General features: G+C 38.8%; 1 protein-coding gene across 2 annotated transcripts; it reads right to left on the bottom strand.

The window, feature by feature from the left end:
* Nucleotides 1-455: 455 nt before the first annotated feature.
* On the bottom strand, nt 456-9,827 carry LOC108884621 (COP9 signalosome complex subunit 8). 2 transcript variants are annotated; one of them, XM_018678621.2, is made up of 7 exons: nt 9,682-9,827; nt 8,910-8,980; nt 8,331-8,379; nt 7,538-7,670; nt 2,269-2,376; nt 1,999-2,061; nt 456-1,101 (listed from the first exon to the last, which is right to left on the bottom strand). In XM_018678621.2, exons 1-7 carry the CDS (start codon nt 9,751-9,753, stop codon nt 1,022-1,024), a joined length of 576 nt encoding a protein of 191 aa, XP_018534137.1. In that variant the 5' UTR covers nt 9,754-9,827; the 3' UTR covers nt 456-1,021. The 2 variants fall into 2 exon arrangements, with proteins under 2 accessions (XP_018534137.1, XP_018534138.1); XM_018678622.2 differs by lacking the exons at nt 456-1,101; nt 1,999-2,061; nt 2,269-2,376 and adding an exon at nt 4,329-5,865.
* Between the last annotated feature and the right edge of the window lie 8,897 nt (nt 9,828-18,724).

The raw sequence follows: 18,724 nt of genomic DNA on the forward strand, positions 1-18,724 counted from the left end.
TTAATGCTTATTTGAACTATCACTCAAAATCATGCTCTTGCTGCCATGTAGCAATTTTAAATCTCCACACTGACAATGATGTTGCTTTGCATGTTACTGTGATGCAACCTGGTAGATGTAGTCATGCAACCGACACGAAACATTGTGGACTTAAAGATGCATAAAGATTAAAGATTATTTGCTCTGATATGAAGTTACCTGCTGGTCTAATGTGACTGCAACTTAGCAGTAATATGCTATGATTCTCAACACATAATGTTCTTCCCCATGTCTGTGATTTGTTAATGCCAGGCCACAGTCAAAAGCAAACTTGTTTTCATCTGAGACAAAGGTGACACTGGAAAGCCCCCAAGGCCAAATGTAATCAAATACTCAACATCCTTGACTGAGCCCAGCTAACTCTGTAAAGCAGCACCATCCTGAAACATGAATAAAAGAAATAAAAGAATACTAAATTAGAAACAGCAAAATATTTATTCACCAGTCAAAACATAAACTTCAAAATATGAGGTCTGAGGACTGAACTCCACGCAGTGATGCATGCATGCCAAGACTTCTGTTACCTGATGATATTTGTTTCAAGGCAACCTTTAAGTGCTTTAACAGAATGGATGTACTGCACATACTGGTTTGTGTATTTCTATTGTGTGGGAGGGGATTGTTAGGTTAGCAATGAAAACATACTAACAGTGATGTGAAGCATACTTGCTAATACCTACTCTGAAATCAGACCTAAATGTACACATCAGGTGGCTGCATAGAGCACAAAAAATATAAATACAACTTTGTAGTCTGGAGGAAAACCAATTTTGAGGGGGGGAGCTATATTAGTCAATGTAAATAAATAGGCAAGTCTTGAAAAAGAGCTTGCAGCATTCATGCAAGATGATGGGTGTATTTGGTACGTCGTTATCAGGGAGTGGGACTTTGCAGGATGTAGGAAGAAGGAAGTCTATCCAAACTTGTATTCTCCCTCAGTACCAAGCAGGCGAAAAAGGGTGGCAGTGGTTGTTGTGGGTTATCAGTTCTCGAGGAAAGCCACGTAGTCAGTGAGTCTGGCCAACTGCTGCTCATTTGGAACCAATGAAACAGGGGGAGGATCTGTTGAGAGAGAGGAGAGAGACATGGAGGAGGAGAAGCTGAGTCAGACGGGGATTCCTCATTATGCCAAGTGCTATCGATCTTCTTAGATCTCTCCAGTTTTAACTCATTAAGCCCATGTCTTCTCAGAGCTAAGAGACTCGACTAGGTTTCAAGTTCATCTGGACATGAGCTCACCGCTTCCCCTGACCTGTTTAACAACACCACCTCCAGAGTCTCCCATGTGACTGTGAGACATACTGAGCCTGGGGCTCATTATGCTACTTTACATTTATCCCAACCAGGATGGTTTCCTGTGTGAGATCCACTCTACAACCAGAATCACCAAGTGCTTTTAAGTCCCAGTGGCTCTGTGGAGGGGGAAAAAATCCAGACATGTGGGGATTAATGGTGAGTGGGTTAGCATATTTGGGCTGGACATGTGCACAGCAGATGCTTCAGAAGTAAGGTCTGATGAGTACAGAGAGGAAGACAGACCACAATCTCCTCCTCGTCTGTTTGTATAAATCAATAGGTCTCTCTTACAAGATCAATCTGTGACCCTCTGACTTGAGGACACACAATGACGTGATAAAAATTCTGACAAAATACGGGAACACAGGTGAAGAAAAAAGAAAAGGATTGGAACAGGGAAGTTTGGAAATATGGACATTATATAAGGGAGATTTAGCAAATCACAAATTTCAATATGTTCTATGAGGGGAAAATGTCATCAATCTCTCTGTGGGATTAAAATGGCTCCTAAATCCCTCAACATATTTATGTCTGTCTAATAAAATTTAAGAGGGAGAGTAGCAGGGAGGTGAGTGCAGGATTACTCATGAAGAGAAAACGTTGGGACAACAGAGCAGTGGGCTGATAATGGGCACAATTTAAAAGAGCAATACTGCCATCTACCTGGCTTTTTGGGCATCACCATCCTGGTAGCGGGATCTGCCTGCCAGCCTTGGCTCACCACACCTTTGGACAAAGACAAAAAGAGAAGAAAATGCCCTGTTCAGTGGAATGTTTAAATTGTTATGTAATGGAAATTAACTGCAGAGAGGTTGCAATAAAACCACTTTTCTACTACTGAAAACCACTATTAATCTTATTATCCTTTTTTGTACACAATGAATGTGATGATAAAACATTTCCTGTGAGGAGTTTGTGTAACTTCAAACTTACCCTTTACTGCCTCCTCCACAGTATAGCCAACGAAGGCAGCAAAATCTTCTGCTGTGATGGAAGTGTAGGCCTGGGCCACTAAGCTGTACGCCCTTTGCCGTGTGCTCTCTGTGAAGGATCCATGAACCACAAAGACATTAATATCAAGGAGGTACAAGGGGAGTGCATGCATGCTAAAACTGTGCTCTGGTTCTATTTAAAGCACATACAGTACATGGGCAACATCAACTTGCTGCAAACTTAGAAACACAGGAGCAGTATGTTGTAATGTAATGTCAACATGGAATTTAAGAGTCTTGTTTTATTGTAAATAAAGTTGCCAATTAGCAACGGCACTAAAGTTTTACACTGTGTAGAACGATCTATCAAGAGTGACATGTTTTTGAAGGCAGGGGCCATACTCTGCAGCGATCATTACTAATCACAGGTGTGTGTGTTTTGGTAAAATGTCAAGTAAATGCTAAAGGCCTGTGTTGAACATTTTTCATTTCATGTAATTCCAGTCCTTCCAATTTTTCCATCTTGAGGTTTGATTATTCTGTGAGTTTGAGCTTACAAAGTTGCTTTTTCTGACCCCAAACAAGCACACTCACACAACTACAACTTGCTTGTCAAAACAAAAGCATCTGAGTTTGCTTAAATGGTGCCCTTTGTTGCCAGGGAAATGTTTGATTTGATTGTGATTCACAAAAGATCTTGTTAAATGAAGCATGTTTAAGATGAATCATGAACCATATGTGCAGTGCTCACACTCTACAAAGCACTCAAGTCTTTATCAGCAGATGCTTCCCAACTGCCCGAGCTGCCCTATTTATCTAGCCTGACTTGACATGTTGCTGTAGTTTGTGAAGATAATGGTAAGAGTGACAGGGCCTCACAACAGGATGGAACAACATACACAAGCATGTATTTGCTGCTGTGTTTTATAGCCTAGCAACGGTTTATGTGTGTCAACAGTCAGCTCCCCGTCTGTTGCAGCAGCTAGCAGCAGTAACAATAACAAGTGGGATGGATGAGAAAAGACAGCTGTGAGGGGAAGGCTGGAGATTTGTCAGGAGTGCTTTCCCATTCTTCTGTCCAAAGGGCTTCCTGTTCTCCCTGTTATTGTACTTGTCTAAAAAGATGTAGAAATATTGAAAATATCAACTTGGAAACTGTGTTAAGGCAGTGTTTCTGTATCTGTTGGGTTTGAGTTATTTAATTCTTATTCTGTTATGGTTTTAATCAAAGTTATGGTTATAGAGTAACTTCTGCAGTCCTTATTTAGACACTATGATGATTAAAACATACTATTTTTATGGTGTGGTTCAAGACAAATGTGGATAGATTGTTTTTGTTTTGTCATTGGGATGGCTCACTGCTGATGAATGACTAAAAAAGAAAGTGACTGTTTTTCTTCTCAGTATAAAACTCCCATCTGTTAAAAGTGAACATGAATCACACTTCATAAAACAGTTTCTTGTTTTGGAACAACTTCCTTGCACCTGACTGGCTGTGTGTTAGAAAAGAAATGAGGACTCAGAGCAAATGTTTGCCACGCAGCCAAGCAGGTCATCTCAAGGGGTTTTTTGTAACTCAGTCCCCAGGCAGACGTGTATTTTTACCATGGCCTGTTGACCGTTAGGTGATGATTCCAGTGGCAACTGGACCAGCCTGTCTTTAGTATGCCCCTCTGACACTTCAGAGTTGGGTTGAAGTTGCTGAGCAAGACGTCCATGAGTGGGAGGACAGGAGTTTTATGGAGGAGAAACAGGACCTGGTCTGTCCTTCCCCGCCGGTCTATTCCAGGGCCGCTATCATTTCTCACCCTCTCACCTCTTAAAAATAGCCCCCACTTTTCACCAGCAAAGGCAAAGCAGACAGGACATGGCAAGGGCTTTTATTTTTAAATACAGTCTATTGCCAAGTAAGAGCAGCAACAAACATTTTGATGGAAGCACTCCAAGGAAAACTTATATGACCAAAATAATACTGGGTCTTCATATGTTTCTTCCTTTGTATGCTCCCATAAGTTAAATATATTGTTTTGGTTTAAGCCCAGCAATAAAGAAAACTGATGCTTATCTTCATGCAGTTTTATTCCACATTCAATTAAAGAAAGACTTTGTAATTACAGCTGGATCACTGATTCAACACAAACTTAGACAAAATGAGAAAAACTACCTACTAAATCAACTAATTTCATAAGCTATATATGAGGAAAATGATGTGAAAGCCATCTTCAGACAGTCTACATTTACATTTATCCACCCTATTTTTCCATTTAATTGGTTTCGAAGTACAAAAGTATAAAAAGAAATTAAGAAAAGGTACGAATACAACACTGAAATTAAATATTGCACTGAAAATACGGGCAAGCCATTTTAGCCCACATCCACTATAACCTTATATTTAGTTCAACATCAAATGCAGTCCCTGCCATAAACACTTGTGTCAAAAACTTCTTGAAAAGCAGATATTATAGTATCTCCTTGAAGTCCATAAACACTTTCATTTTCAATTTTCATTATTCCTCTTCTTCTTCTTCCTCCTCCTCCTCCTCCTCCTCCTCCTCCTCTTCCTCTGCGTCTTCAAATTCATCATTGTCACAAATCCCAAAGTCCATCTTTGCCAGCACTGCTTCAGCATGCTCTGTTGACAAAGTGAAGTGGTCCATCTTCTCAAAGCCTGGCTCTGGCCTCTCTTCTCCCAGTGAACATTTAGCTGCATCCTTGGTCTGCGTGATAAGGCCCTTGGAGGCTAACAGAAATTCAGCCGTGCCGCTCTGCTCCAGTGCTCTAACAGCCGTATCTGTGAGCTCTGTACTAGCCTGCAGTCGTTCACCATAACGCTGAGCCAGTGCCCGCAGGGCTGCCACCTTTTCATCTTGCTCTTTACCAATCTGCTCTAGTAGAATGGTCTTGCGCTCTTCAAGGACAGCGTACAACAGGTCAAAGCGTTCAGCTAACCCTTGCTTAGCACGTTGAGCATTCTCCTGCACGGCACGGCAGGCATCTTCCATCTGGTTGAGCAGAGCCTGCAGTCTGCCATTACTGGCCACCAGAGTATCGATAGCATTACTCAATTCACCTTTCTGAGCCTGGTAAACACTTGCTAAAGGTGCCACCTCACAGTCCTTATGTTGACCAAACACTTTGCACATGGAGCAGGTGGGTACTTGGCAGGTCACGCAATAAATGTTGATTCTCTCATCGTCGTGTTCTTGGCACATTGGTTCTTTGGACTCCTTAGGCTTCAGGGTGGTTTCTGTACCTCCACCGCCACTGCCTTCTTGCTGCTGCTTATAGATGTCGATAATATTTTCTACTAAGAGGTTACGCTGGAGCCCATGGACACCGTGCCGGTCAAGCACAACCTCAAACCGACAGGTAGGACATCGAAAGACACCACCAGAAAAGCGGTATGGGTTGCGGGAGTCATAGAGGTCACTAGCACAACTACGGCACAAGTTGTGCTGGCAGGGCAGAATGACCACAGGTTTGGTGAACATGTCCAGGCAGATGGGGCAGCTCAGCTGCTTCTCAAGGCTATCCATGGGGCTGGGGGGCCGAACCATAGTTCCTGTCCTCTGGACATCCATTGCGGAAAAGATGTTGCCTACAACTAGACAAGTAATTTTCCTAATTTCCCAAAGGAGAAAAAAAATTTCACCCTCGCTGTTGGTTTGAAAAAGTTAGAGAGAGAGACTAGGCCAAGTGTTACTTGCAAAATGCTGATATCTGTTCTGGTTGAGAGCTAGCAGCTCTGTCCTTTATACCACTCCCTCACAGCTGGTGACACCCAATCCTTTAGACCAACCAGAGCACACATTCTTGCCTGCTTGTTGGCCCAGGACCTTTTCACAGAAATGGCCCCCTCCTACTCTGGTGTTGCATGTGTCACATGTTCCAGTGGGCACTGTGTCCCTTCTAACGGTGACAAAAGTGGTGGACTGAGCAGACAAACAGGGTTCATGTGAGTGGCTCAGAGGAGCCCCACTAGAGAGAGGGAGCTGGATGTTATTGGTAAACAAGTCAATGTCAACATCCTGTGACCAGTTGTTGTTACCATTTTATGTGTTTTGATTTGTTGTTATATACCAAGTTAACCATTTATATAACCAGTTTTACTTTACTACATTAGCAATGAGATTTTCATATTCTCTTGACATTAAGGTCAAAGTTGAATCGACCAATTATATTGACAGAAAATGTCAGTTCTGATGATTAACTGCATCTGTGTTAAAGTTAAAAACTTTCTTTCTTTCTTTAAGATAAAAATATCAGCCATTTGCTGGTAAATGCTTTTTAAATGTTAAAAATGAATACCTTTGGGCTTTGGACTCCAGTAATTTGTGATAATGTTTTCTAATTTTGACGGTTTTGGTAGACTTATGGCAAATAAGCCGTTGAAACATTCTAGTTGCTTGTAAGACAAGATTTGATTTAGATAACTGCAAAATGTTACTTTTTCACAAGTAATGAGAAGGTGTCTTAGTCAATACATAGTGTATATTGCCAGTAATGATAATATTATTAAAATAATTTCTTTCTACTTTTTTAGTTTTATTAAACACTTTCAAAATATGTTAATTAGGTGAATTAGGATCAAAAGACCTAGGTTCCCACACATCCATCAAGCAATTACCCCTGGTTGCCAAAGAGTCTTGTGACATAATCTACGTCAGTATCCACGGCAGATCAACACGAAGTACCGTGAACATGAGGGAGAGGCTATTCTTACACTGTTGCACAAGGGAACCATCACATGGTACAAAAGCTCCAACATTTGTGAGTGTGAGGGCAATAATATCAAATACTGTAGTCAGAACAGGATGTGTGAAATCCTAGACACAACAAAAACATTTAGATATTCAGTTGCATTACTAGAAATAATCAACAAAAGTGTGTGAGCATGTAAATGGATACCTTATTCATATTACTGTGTTGTGGCCTCCTGTACTACCCTTAATGACACTGTTATAAACAGTCAACTTTGCTTCCTAAATCTTTTTTAAACAAGTTTTATTTTCCTTCAGCTGAGTTGTATCATAGCTAGAGCTGTGTTTAGCTGGTGCCCCCTGCTGACTGTAATTTGGAATGATGCAGAAGAAATGTGAATATTTTATTTACTCTAATGTCCCTATGGAAAATTTAGCCACAGTTTCTCCAGAGCCAAATGTGTCAAGCACACAAATATTATTTGTAAGTATTATCAATCTGAAAAGTTTTAGGACATGTAAATGTGATGAGAGTGGAAAGTCAGATAAGACATGATTTTTGTTCGTTACCTCGAAGGGCCTCCATGACCGGAAGGATATTTTCTGTCCACTGATAAGCTGCGATGGCTGTGTAGATCCCTGGAAAGTCTCGCTGCCAAATGCGCTGGCCTACAGCCCAAATAGCTGTTAATTCAGGGTTTGCCTGTATACAACAAGTGAAAAAGCATTTCAGAATCTCTCGGTATGCTTCACTTGGCTTTTCATACTTCTGTAAACAGCAGTCACACCCAAATACTTATGATACTGCATTGCAGGGGTTCAGTTTTTTAAGAGTCCTTTCTATTCTAAAATGTCATTTAAAGCAACAGATCTGAGGCTGTTAAGGAAAGATGAGGCTCAGCCTTTAGCTGAGTATGTGATGGAAAGTAATGATATGAATGGCAATAATATTATTCATTATTCAACTGTACAACTGACAGTCATGTGACAAAACTAAAGCACATCTGGATGCTTCTACAGACACAGACTGTGTGTGAAACAGTGGTACCATTTCGGATTGTTATGAATTTCCAGAATTTATGCAGCTATGCAACTCAAGACAGCAAATGCTGATATCACTAAGAAGCAGTTACTATGTATCTACTGTTGAGCTATGTTTGTGTAATGGACAGAATTGGTTGTGGGCAGGTACTAGAATAAGCATTCAGTATTAAATATGGTGTGTTGAGTAATATACTTATAGTATATGGCTTTTATATAACAAAAGTGGCATGAACAGGACAAAGCAGGACAATCACATGCATCATAATGGGTTTCATCAGTGCTTCTTTAGCAGTGTCTACAGATGTTTTAACAAGCTTACTGATTTTATCGCTTGGGGAATCCTCTTCCATAGATACCTGGCATTATTCCTGTTGGACACACATCAACACGAGTTAGTCAATACACATAATAAAGTTGCAAGCATAGGCAGCAACATAGAACAGGGTTAGCTGATGAGCAGAACAGACTTAAGCTACCTACTGACTGCATCCACACAAGTTATTACTTTTTCTTGCAACTACAGGAAGCAATATCACTTAACTTCTAAGAAGGCAGATGGGTAATAGCTTTGAGTGGGATTCAACTTATGATGAGATTAAGCCTGAGTGTGTAGTACTAGCTGCAACAACCAGAATTTGTTTTCCGTGTAATTAGTGATCATGACAACTATGTATTTAATGTAGTAGTTTATGCACTAGAACAAAATAAAACAAAAAAAGGAGAGGAGAACGAGCATCCCAACTGCTTGCCATGTTACAACAAACAAACAAACAACAAAAAACAAAAACAACCCCCCCCCCCCCACACACACACACATATCCATATCCCCACACCTCTAGTCAAAAAGTCTTATACGGAGGAACCCGACAGCGATTGAAGACAGACAGAGCTGACTTACATGTCATTATGAAGTAAATAGAGCGCCAGCAACTGAGCGTAGACTTGAGGTGTTGCAATGCCCCCTGGAGCCTGTTAGAAATAAATGCAGGTGTGACATTAAAGTTTGGAGCTAAAATAAGCAGTTAATCAAGCTATCTTGAATTCCCTAAACAAACCATGTTACACGCTTAAATAATGATTCGCTAATATATATTTGCAAACTAGCCACAGGTTGTACCCGTGTCAGTCAGCATTAGCCATTCAGCTAGTTATGATGTTCCTTAGCTTCCGCTAACGTTGTAGCACTACTCATTTAACTTACATTATTAGTGAAGATTATTACTTATTGTCCTACTGATATCTGACGCCACACAGTTAACTTGGTATTATCTTTTAAAGTTAAGAGTTCCTAAGTGAATCCATACTGTCGTGTTAACTGTAGCTTTCTTTATCAACATAACGAAGAGATCTCTTTATCTTGCTACTCACTCAATGCTAGTAGCATATAGTAACGCTATCTGCCACTTCCGTTTTATTGAAGACAAAGTTTGTTAGCGTTGTTCGCGTGGCACAGGTTCATTTACGAACTAAACTGTAGCGTAAATTTATAAGATATTGCTGGAAAGAATTTTTTGCCTCAATCTAGCTAGCTTCTTAGCTATAACGCTAGCCTAAACCGGTCGGGACCTAACTGCTTGTCAGAAACTAACGAGCCCTCAGAGACAGAAAGCATGCAAGACACTTATCATTGTTGGAACACAAAAATCTGAATTTCGCGATTCAGGCCTTACCTCGAGTTCTTGAGCTTCACACTGCTCTAATAATTTATCAAAATTTTCCTCCATAATCACAGCAGTAGGCATGATGATGCCTAGCTGTTGCAGCGGAATCTTCTTCTTCTGCGTAATTGCAGTAGATTGGCAGCACGTCAGATATGTTGCTGCCCTCAACTGGATGAAGCACAAACTACAGAATTACCTCTAACAGCATCTTCAAAGCTACAATCCAAGACTCAGCTGTATAGTGGATGCAATGCAGTACGATAAAATAAATAAAGAAATTAAATAGAATATATATTTAGCAGACTTGGATGGCCACCAAATCAACAAAAACAGGAACAAAAACATAATTGACAAAATAATGTCTGCATTTACACAGTTGTTGTCCCTGTCACTTTTTCATATATACCATACCATATATACCCCCTATATATATATATATATATATATATATATAGGGGGGGGTAAGATGGCTGTGGCTTGGGTGGCTTGGGTGGGTGGGGTCATTTGCAATGCTGAGGGTCTTGTTGGTCCAACATGCATGAAATTGTTTTATCAAGGGGAGTTGTTCTCACTGTTTGCTGTAAGTTCAGATGTAGGTGGTCAGAATACTGTGGTGGTAATAGAATCTATATCTAATCTAATCTAACGTAAACATACACCTGCACTGAACTTCTCCCAAGGGATTTAGAGACAGTTTCCTTTGTTTTTTTTAAATAAATAAATAAATACAAATAGATAGGTAGATAGATAGATTAAATGAGCATTTTGAAAAATTTGGTCTGGTCTTAGGGAACTCCATAGCACTGAAAGACTCCCTTTCTTCCCTTCACTAATGATCCTCTACTGGCTGCCATTGCTGAGGATTTCTATATTCTAATCCTTTTTGAGCTCTCCATTTTCTTTGATGCTGTTGACTACATACATTTTTCTTCTACGACTAAAAAATGGCTTGCCACCACAGGCAGAACTCTAATGTGCTTCCACTATGTCAACATTTTTAGATTTCCTTTTTTTAAAAAATGGAGAATACATCTGCATTCTTAGTTCATTTTTCCTGCTGTTCCCAGCTTTAGGTCTAGATCTCTCTAAACTTTTTTCATGCCTGACTTCAAAAGTCTCCTCCAAATAACGTTACACCAGCCGTTTGAAACTTGGGGATGTTTTCTTAAATTCACATCTCTTTTATGATGGTTAGATTGAAATACTTTTGCAATCGAGTTTTCCCCAGGGGATAACCAACATGTTTTTTCTCATCTTTTGTAGAAATATTGCTGTCAGTCAGTCGTTTTTAAGCTTCACAGTCTGGTTTCAACCATCAAGATTAACAATAAGAATATGTTGCAATAATTTTTCAGAGAGAATGAAATGAGAAAATATGCAAGTTAACCAAGTAAGAGGAGAAGTGTAAAAGAAATTTATAGTAAATTATTAACAGTCATTTCCATCAAACATCTGTGTACTTTGATCATTCCCACAGAGCCCCTATGGTGACATTTAAAGAGAAAATAATTGTGTGGCCATGAGTTAATAATGTGTGGGAACGAAATCATTAAGTCATGGCCACACTTTAATAAGTTGAGGGAACAAGATCAATGACTTGTGGCCACTATGAAGTTGTTATCAGTTAGCTGTTTACTGACTTACTGGCAGGTGTATCATCAGTAGCCGCTTGCAAACATGGACAATTTTGACTTGATTTTATTATAGTTTAACCTTGGAATGAATTACAATGACATACTTCAGTCACTTGCCATTAGGCATTGAGTAATTATTAGTAAGGGACACTTCATGAACACAGAATAGGATATTGCTCCCACACGTTACTAACTCATGGTCATGCAATTTGCCATGGCCTTCAAGTGTCACCTGAGGAGTTCCATACATTCCTCCAACAGCAATACTATCTCCCAGAAATTGTGCTTATATACGGCTAAACTGCAGAAACAAATAGCTTTTGTAGGAAATGTAATTGTGACCAGATTATGTTTTCTACTAACATAATTAGGATATGTTGATTATATGTCATTTTAATGTTCTTTTGCGTATCATGTGAAACACTCTGAATATTTCTTTAACATTCTAAATCCTAAATTCCCTTCTCTGTGTGGAACTGTCATCTCATACTTGAACTGAAACATCAGTGTATGACAAACCAAAACAACTGTTATCTAAGACACTACCTTGATGCTCTTGTCACATCTTCAATAATTCAAACATTTTGTGACCAGATCCCCTATATCCTAATGGAGAGGATAAGAGGTAAGTGTAACAGTTTGAAAATCCTGAAAAAGAATCCCTTGGACACATGGATGAATCAAACATTACACCAATGAAAATATTAGAACACATTTCCTCTCTGAATTGTTGATTTAGGATGTCATGACCAGCATCTCAGACTACACCACACATTAGATATAAAGAACTTCCTCTTCACTTTTCATTATGTCTAAAAAAACAGATGAGTAAAACCAATTGCAATCAATAATGATCAACAGTGTATTTGATATACAGTATAGGCTGTATTTACTTTGCCTCTCTGCTGTAAATGTATCTCCGTGTTTAACTTTGTGAACCAATCTCACAATGCTCCCTTCCAGTCTTTCCCCACTGGGAACTCTCAGCAGTCATGTGGTTCACTTTGTACTCACCACAATGTGTGTTTCAGAGAAGGGGAAAGGGAGAGATAGAAATGGGAGCAATTTTGTTACAGTAGTTAATTAGAACAACCAACCAAATTCAAAATGTGGTTGGTTATTCTAATGAAAGGTATTTAAATAACTTAATAGGGAGGTAACCCTGTGATTTTCATGAGAGACTATATATTAAAGAACCATTCCAGTGCTTTGCACTGTAAATCCTGTTTTCTTACAATTTACATTCCCAACAAAGGTAAATGGTGCTATAAGTTTTAGATGACTTTTCCTAGGGGATCATTAGTTTCTGTTCATTTCAGTATGCTATTAAAACTCACAAAAACAAGTTTACTCAGCGTGGCTAATGCATCATAATGAAACACACATTCACTTTGTTTTTTGTTAAAGTTACTTATTTTTGGAGTTTCAATAGTGTTAAAATCATGGAGTGATCTATGAATCCTTCATGGTGACAAAAACACACTTTGCACTACACAAAATCATAATTCTGTTATACTGTGATCAGCAGTAAGTTACTATCAGAGTAAATTCAATTCCTTCCATAAAGGTAGATATCACATCAACTTACAGCAATAATTTTTGTTTTGAAACCAATATACTGTTTATGGGAACAACTGAGTGCACAGACAAAAAAAAAAAAACAGTTTCTTCCCAGATGTTACTGACATAAAATCTGATGATTTGGGATCTATTTTCTCTCAAATTGTGATCTGTAATTGTGACTCTTTGACAAGGTCCTCTTTTGTTGGCCTCTCCATAGAAGCCTTGTCCTGTACTGGGACTCCTTTGTTAAGTTGTTGTTTTTAGTCAAATGGCCACTGCACACACAAAGCACATGTGTCACCTCCTCAGGTGTGTTGATTCTGTATTCTGGATATTGGACTGCAGCGAGCCATAACCAGCACTGCTTGGCATTAGTTGAAAATAGTGAAATGAACACAGAACACAGCACACTAAGAAACCATACATTTCATGGTTTTATGAGCATTCTCTTGTCAAGTACACAGTAAAGTTGACGAAGTTGTGCATCCCACATAGCTAGAATGTTCTGGCCAGAAATGTGGTTTATTTCACAGAGCACAGTCTGTCCAATGAGACCCAGTCTGAGACAGAAATCTGGCCTGTTAAGTGATCCAGCATGGAACTACATATACGGAATATATATTCCGTATATGTATTCTTTATTTCAGATTTTGTGGGGTATGCCATGTTTTTTTAGCTGTTGACATAAGCAATGGACATGAAAATCATCCATTTACTGCTGATGGGCCTAATTGACAACAATGTCTAAGTTGAGGGATTTCTTGTGATCTTTCAGTTCCTACTTCCTGTGCACATGCAGTGTCACTTTTATCCCTGGATTCCTTATTGTAAATGATATTTTAAAGGCAGAATATTATTATATTTTCTTTTATTTTTAATCTTGTGTGTGGCGATTTATGGCATTTCTTCTTGGAAGAGGTGTAAAATGTCAACAATTCAGTGTTGGCTGATGTTCTTTATTCCCATCAGATTCTCCCATCATTGTCAATGTCAATATGTACCAGTGGGTGTAAGGGAATGTACGTCCACCTCAGTGCTCACCCAAGGTTTTTATTATGTGGAGTTAGAAAAAAGGTCAACGAAAGATATTTCCTTTTCACCACCCTTTTTTCCCCCCTCACAGTATAGTGTGACCATCAAGTTCCATATACTGACTTTTCTACCAAATACACGGGGAAGCTTATGTTGTGTAGCTGTATTAACAGATAGTATTGATTCATACAATTGTGCTGGGTTAACTTCTGCTCCCTCTAACTCGTTCAACTGTAACATTGTCACAGCTGTATAAATCATTCACTCTGACTGTTGGACCCAGCAGAGAAGAAACCTGCTCCTTGTTTAGACAAAATGAGAGATTTGTTTGTGTGAAATCAGGTCAAGCAATGTGTTGTCACTTTGCATCCAGCATTGAGGTCATCTCAGTCTTACTTGTATTTCTATAACCAGTGTTCCCTGTGGATCGTTTAAGGCTTCCACTCCATCTGGTCCCCTTTTCAGTGATGTTTTCTGCCTAATGGGTTTCAGAGTTAAAGAATAAAGAGAGACAGCATAGATTAGATGGGGGGTAAACAAAACCAGACAGATACACTAGAAAAAAACTAGTCTTCAATTAAAAACCACTCCACAGGTTGTTTGTGCAAGCAGCTTTTTATTGCCCATAGTTTTTATAATTAAATGGCGTCTCTAATGGTCAAGTGAAACAACAGTCATTTCAGCAAATGCCAGAGGAGGATATATAGAGAAACTCTACTACTACTCTACTCTACTACTACTACTCTACAGATTCTGACTGTTAAAAGACAAATAGAGGAAGGACATATGGCTTTTAATTGGATATTTAAAATGGAAATTTGTCATTTCAAAACTAAAGCTTGTATTTACACAGATAATGTGATGTACTATCCAAATCATTACAAGGTTGCATAGTTGCTATTGCCAGTGCAATGTAAAGCAATGTAGTGAGGTTCTTCTCAAGGCACAGTTTGTAAAGTTTCTACTCAGACACCAAAATCACATAAAACAAATAAGGCTTTATTTATTTATTTTTATTATTTACATCTGCATTTATTGACTGTTTGTAAATGTAATGTAGGTAATTATTCAGATTATGATAAGAATTTCTCAGTAGCATATATGTTTAGGGAATGAGGACATGTGAAATAAGGTAATGAGAGGCAACCCATGAATGTGCTGCCCAAATGCAAAGGCTTACTTGTGTAACTGGAATCATGTGATCAGAATTCAGCCAATCATGTGAATGCTGATCATGGTTTGAACTCTTAATTGATTTTGCCTTTCCTTCAGAATGGAGCAAGAATTAACCTAATTATTTTAGCCAAATGTTTATCGTTACCTCAACCTCATTTACAATGCAATTCTATAAATCATTCTTTCAGCTCCTTTAATCCAAACTTATACCTTGAGATTCATATAACTTTGACACTATCAAGAACAAGGGTAGTATTAAAACATATGAATAGTCCCCTTACACTTTCTTTCTATCTCACAGCCTTCACCTACTTTTGCCTAATGGTAGGATTGCCTCTGGCTGTCTGGAAAATTAATGTTTCCATACCTTGGAGAAAAGGAGGATACTGCCTGAGGGACCTCTGGAGGTTTGGGGATGAGCTATTGGTTGCTGCTGTCTGGAATTCTATAAAACCATTTTTCTTCATTGTTTGCAAAATCCTCTTTTTATAGACATTGTCCATTTTTTATTCCACCATTTATAAAAGTGTGAGTTGTGGTCACTGCAGCCCAGTTGGGTTACCCCAGATGTCTTTCTCAGAGACATTGTCCAGCTCCTTTTGAGGTATTGTAAGATTTTTGATGTTTTTGCACAGTGCTGAAAACATAGGCAGGTGGTTGGGTTGGATGGTGGGCATACAAAATGACACGGGAGCCCGAGTTTCGTTTCCTGGGTCATGTGTTTGGTTAGGTTTAGGAACAAAAGCACAATGGTTAAAGCAAGAGAAAGGCATGTTGTCAAGTAAACACGGTCTGTGAGCTGCTTCAAGTCATCATTGATTTTTTCAGTTTTCAACCACAACCAAATCTTTTCCAAACCTTTAGTAAATATAACTCTAACAAGACACTTACATCAGCATGCTAACATGCTCAAAATGACATTGCTAACATGGTGATATTAGTTTAGCATTTTAAATGTTACATTTATACAATAAATGTATAAATTTATAAAAATATAAATTTATTTAACCGAAGGTAACGCCATTTGTAACACACATTTTGGTTATAAACCAGATCACTGAAGAAACTAAAATTTGACCTAGAGGATCACCAAAGTGATTAAAATTCATCCTGAGGGTCACATCAATGTCTTTATCAACTTTTATGGTGAGCCATCCAAGTTGTTGCAATATTCCAATGAAAAAAATTTTAACCTCATGGTGGCACCAGAGGAAAAGTCGAGCTATGACCATAGTCACTAGGGTACATTGTATGGGAAATGCTAACCCTAACCCTTGATTGATGAGGTATTGTTGAAACATTGCTGAGAAGACATTTTTGATGTACTGGTGATGCTATAGGAAAAGCCAGAGGATCACAACAGTGATTAGGATTCATCTTCTGGGCACCCTCAAGGTCTCAATCCAGCCAATGTTTGTTGAGATATTTCAGTCTGGACCAAAGTCCTAGACCAACTGACTGAGCGACATCACCAGTCCTAAAGCCATAATATGCTGCAGTATTGAGATATTGTAGGAAAACAAAATATAGTGTGCTGTCAGTTAACATTTGCAGATTAATTCTGAATAAAAATCAAGATACCCCCACAGGAAGTCATCCATCCACAGCAGGCTCCTTTCAAAGCAAAGCAGCAATGATTCTACTCTGATCTCCCTCTGGACATCTTTCTTCATTAACCCATGTGAAAGAAGCTCATTGCAATTTTATGGTTGATTTCATTCTTTAAGTTATTGCAGTGCTCATAACCATAAAAAATTGATCATTTTCAGGTACCACATAGATCTGACTGTTGATAGTCTTTGCTATGGGTTCTGCTTTTGTTTCCACTGTATCTGTCAACTTTAGGGTGATCGTTGACCAATATTTTTCAAATAATGTAATGTAATACTGATTAAAAGTCATTATGTGTAAACATGGAACATCTGTAGTAGCTCACACACCACACCTGTCAGTGATGCTGGGTGAGGTCAGAGGTGAAACAGATTTTCAACGGCAGAGGGCAGTGAAACACTGCTTTTTTAAAGGCTGATGTTAAGTCACTCTTCAAGTAAGCTTTAAAAAAGAAAACCCTAATCCTTATTGATTTCCATGGGATTGTCATGAATTAGATCCAACAAGAACTTGAGCACAACCTCATATCATAACTCCTCTTGGCACAACCCCAGACCTCTTTGATCCTCCAGTTTGTTATGTTCTTTTGCCAAGAACAGCGCAGTTCATCACCATTCAAGTTCTTTGAGTGGGGTGAAATTCACAGATGGTAGGCGGGTGAATGTCAAGATCTTTCTGATACACTTAAAAGGGATGGAAACATGCAATATTTATGATTTTACTGAGTATGTGTCATGAATGATGTGTGCCAGGCTGACAAAATGAAATGTTTGTTGTGTCTATAATTGCCCCTTCAATTGCTCTTTGAATTGTTCCTATTCTTTAATGTATGTGTTTAGATAAACACACCTACACACACAGGCAAAACATCTGAATAATTCAGAGATAAGTACTTCTCACTTCTCAGTTCACAGTTAAATTACCTTAATCCAGTCCGATTTTAGGAATTTAGTGGAATTTATTCAAATGAGAATAGATTCTTTTGGCATACTGTATGTGTGTGTGTGTTTTAATACCCCACATGTAGGGTTTTTATGTCTTGATTTTTCCTCAAGCATGAGTTGGTGTCACTTATTAACTTCATGTATAGCAGTCTATGGAAGGAATTGCATGTCTTTTTACATGTCTACATGTCTTTCATGTTAAAGGATAAGATGTACACTTGGCATTGTTCTGTATTTTTGTAATGTCACCACATCCCACCAAAAGACCAAAATCAGTGTGCTAGTTTGTCTTTAAATACATTCTGATTTCTCTTTCTTGCCTGTGGCACTCAGCCTCAAGCTCATTTGTTCCTCCAGAAGAATCTTTAAAAGTGGGTCACTAATATATAGTTTACTATACATTATTATAAGTGGTATGGCGGTGCAGTGGTTAGTACTATTGCCTCACAGCAAGAAGGTTCCAGGTTTTAACTTTTCTTTATGGAGTTTGCATGTTCTCCCTTTGCCTGCATGGGTCCTCTCTGGGTGCTCTGGCTTCCTCACACAGTTCAGAGATATGCAGGTTAGGTTAATTGGTGGCTCTAAATTGCCCATAGGTGTGAATGTGAGCATGAGTGGTTGGTTGTCCATATATGTCAACCCTGTGATGGGCTGGCAATCTGTCCAAGGTGTACCCCACATCAGCATGGATTGGCTCCAGCTCCAAGTAGGATAGAAATAAGAGATTTGCATGGATCTTGATAAGTCAAAGACATTCCTATGCAGACATTAGAATGTGATCACAATCTGGATAATGTTACTAACACATGCACAAAGAAATAAATAACTAGGTTACTGTATCTTCTACTCTATCATCAGCATCCCAGATAGATAGGACATCAGGGATACTGGTTTACATGTAAACCAAATCAACTACTGCTCCAAATCTTATATACCTATGTACTATTAACATGCTTACAGCCCTATGTCTTTGCATGTGTCAGTGTCCCACTTTGTCCCTGTTCCCCGGACACTCACTCATGCACATTATGCACACACAAATATTTGTGAAGCTTTTAGATCTCTCAGAAGGTTGGCCATGCGTTTCCTGAT

Source organism: Lates calcarifer, linkage group LG1 (genome assembly GCF_001640805.2).
Source record: "Lates calcarifer isolate ASB-BC8 linkage group LG1, TLL_Latcal_v3, whole genome shotgun sequence".
In the NCBI taxonomy this organism is placed as follows: domain Eukaryota; kingdom Metazoa; phylum Chordata; class Actinopteri; family Centropomidae; genus Lates; species Lates calcarifer.

Coding starts and splice junctions, on each gene's coding strand:
- LOC108884621 (XM_018678622.2), bottom strand. CDS start 9,753: ATGCCTACTGCTGTGATTATGGAGGAAAATTTTGATAAATTATTAGAG. Junction 8,981..9,681: donor GTGAAGCTCAAGAACTCGAG/GTAAGGCCTGAA, acceptor TATTTCTAACAG/GCTCCAGGGGGCATTGCAAC. Junction 8,380..8,909: donor TATTTACTTCATAATGACAT/GTAAGTCAGCTC, acceptor TGTGTCCAACAG/GAATAATGCCAGGTATCTAT.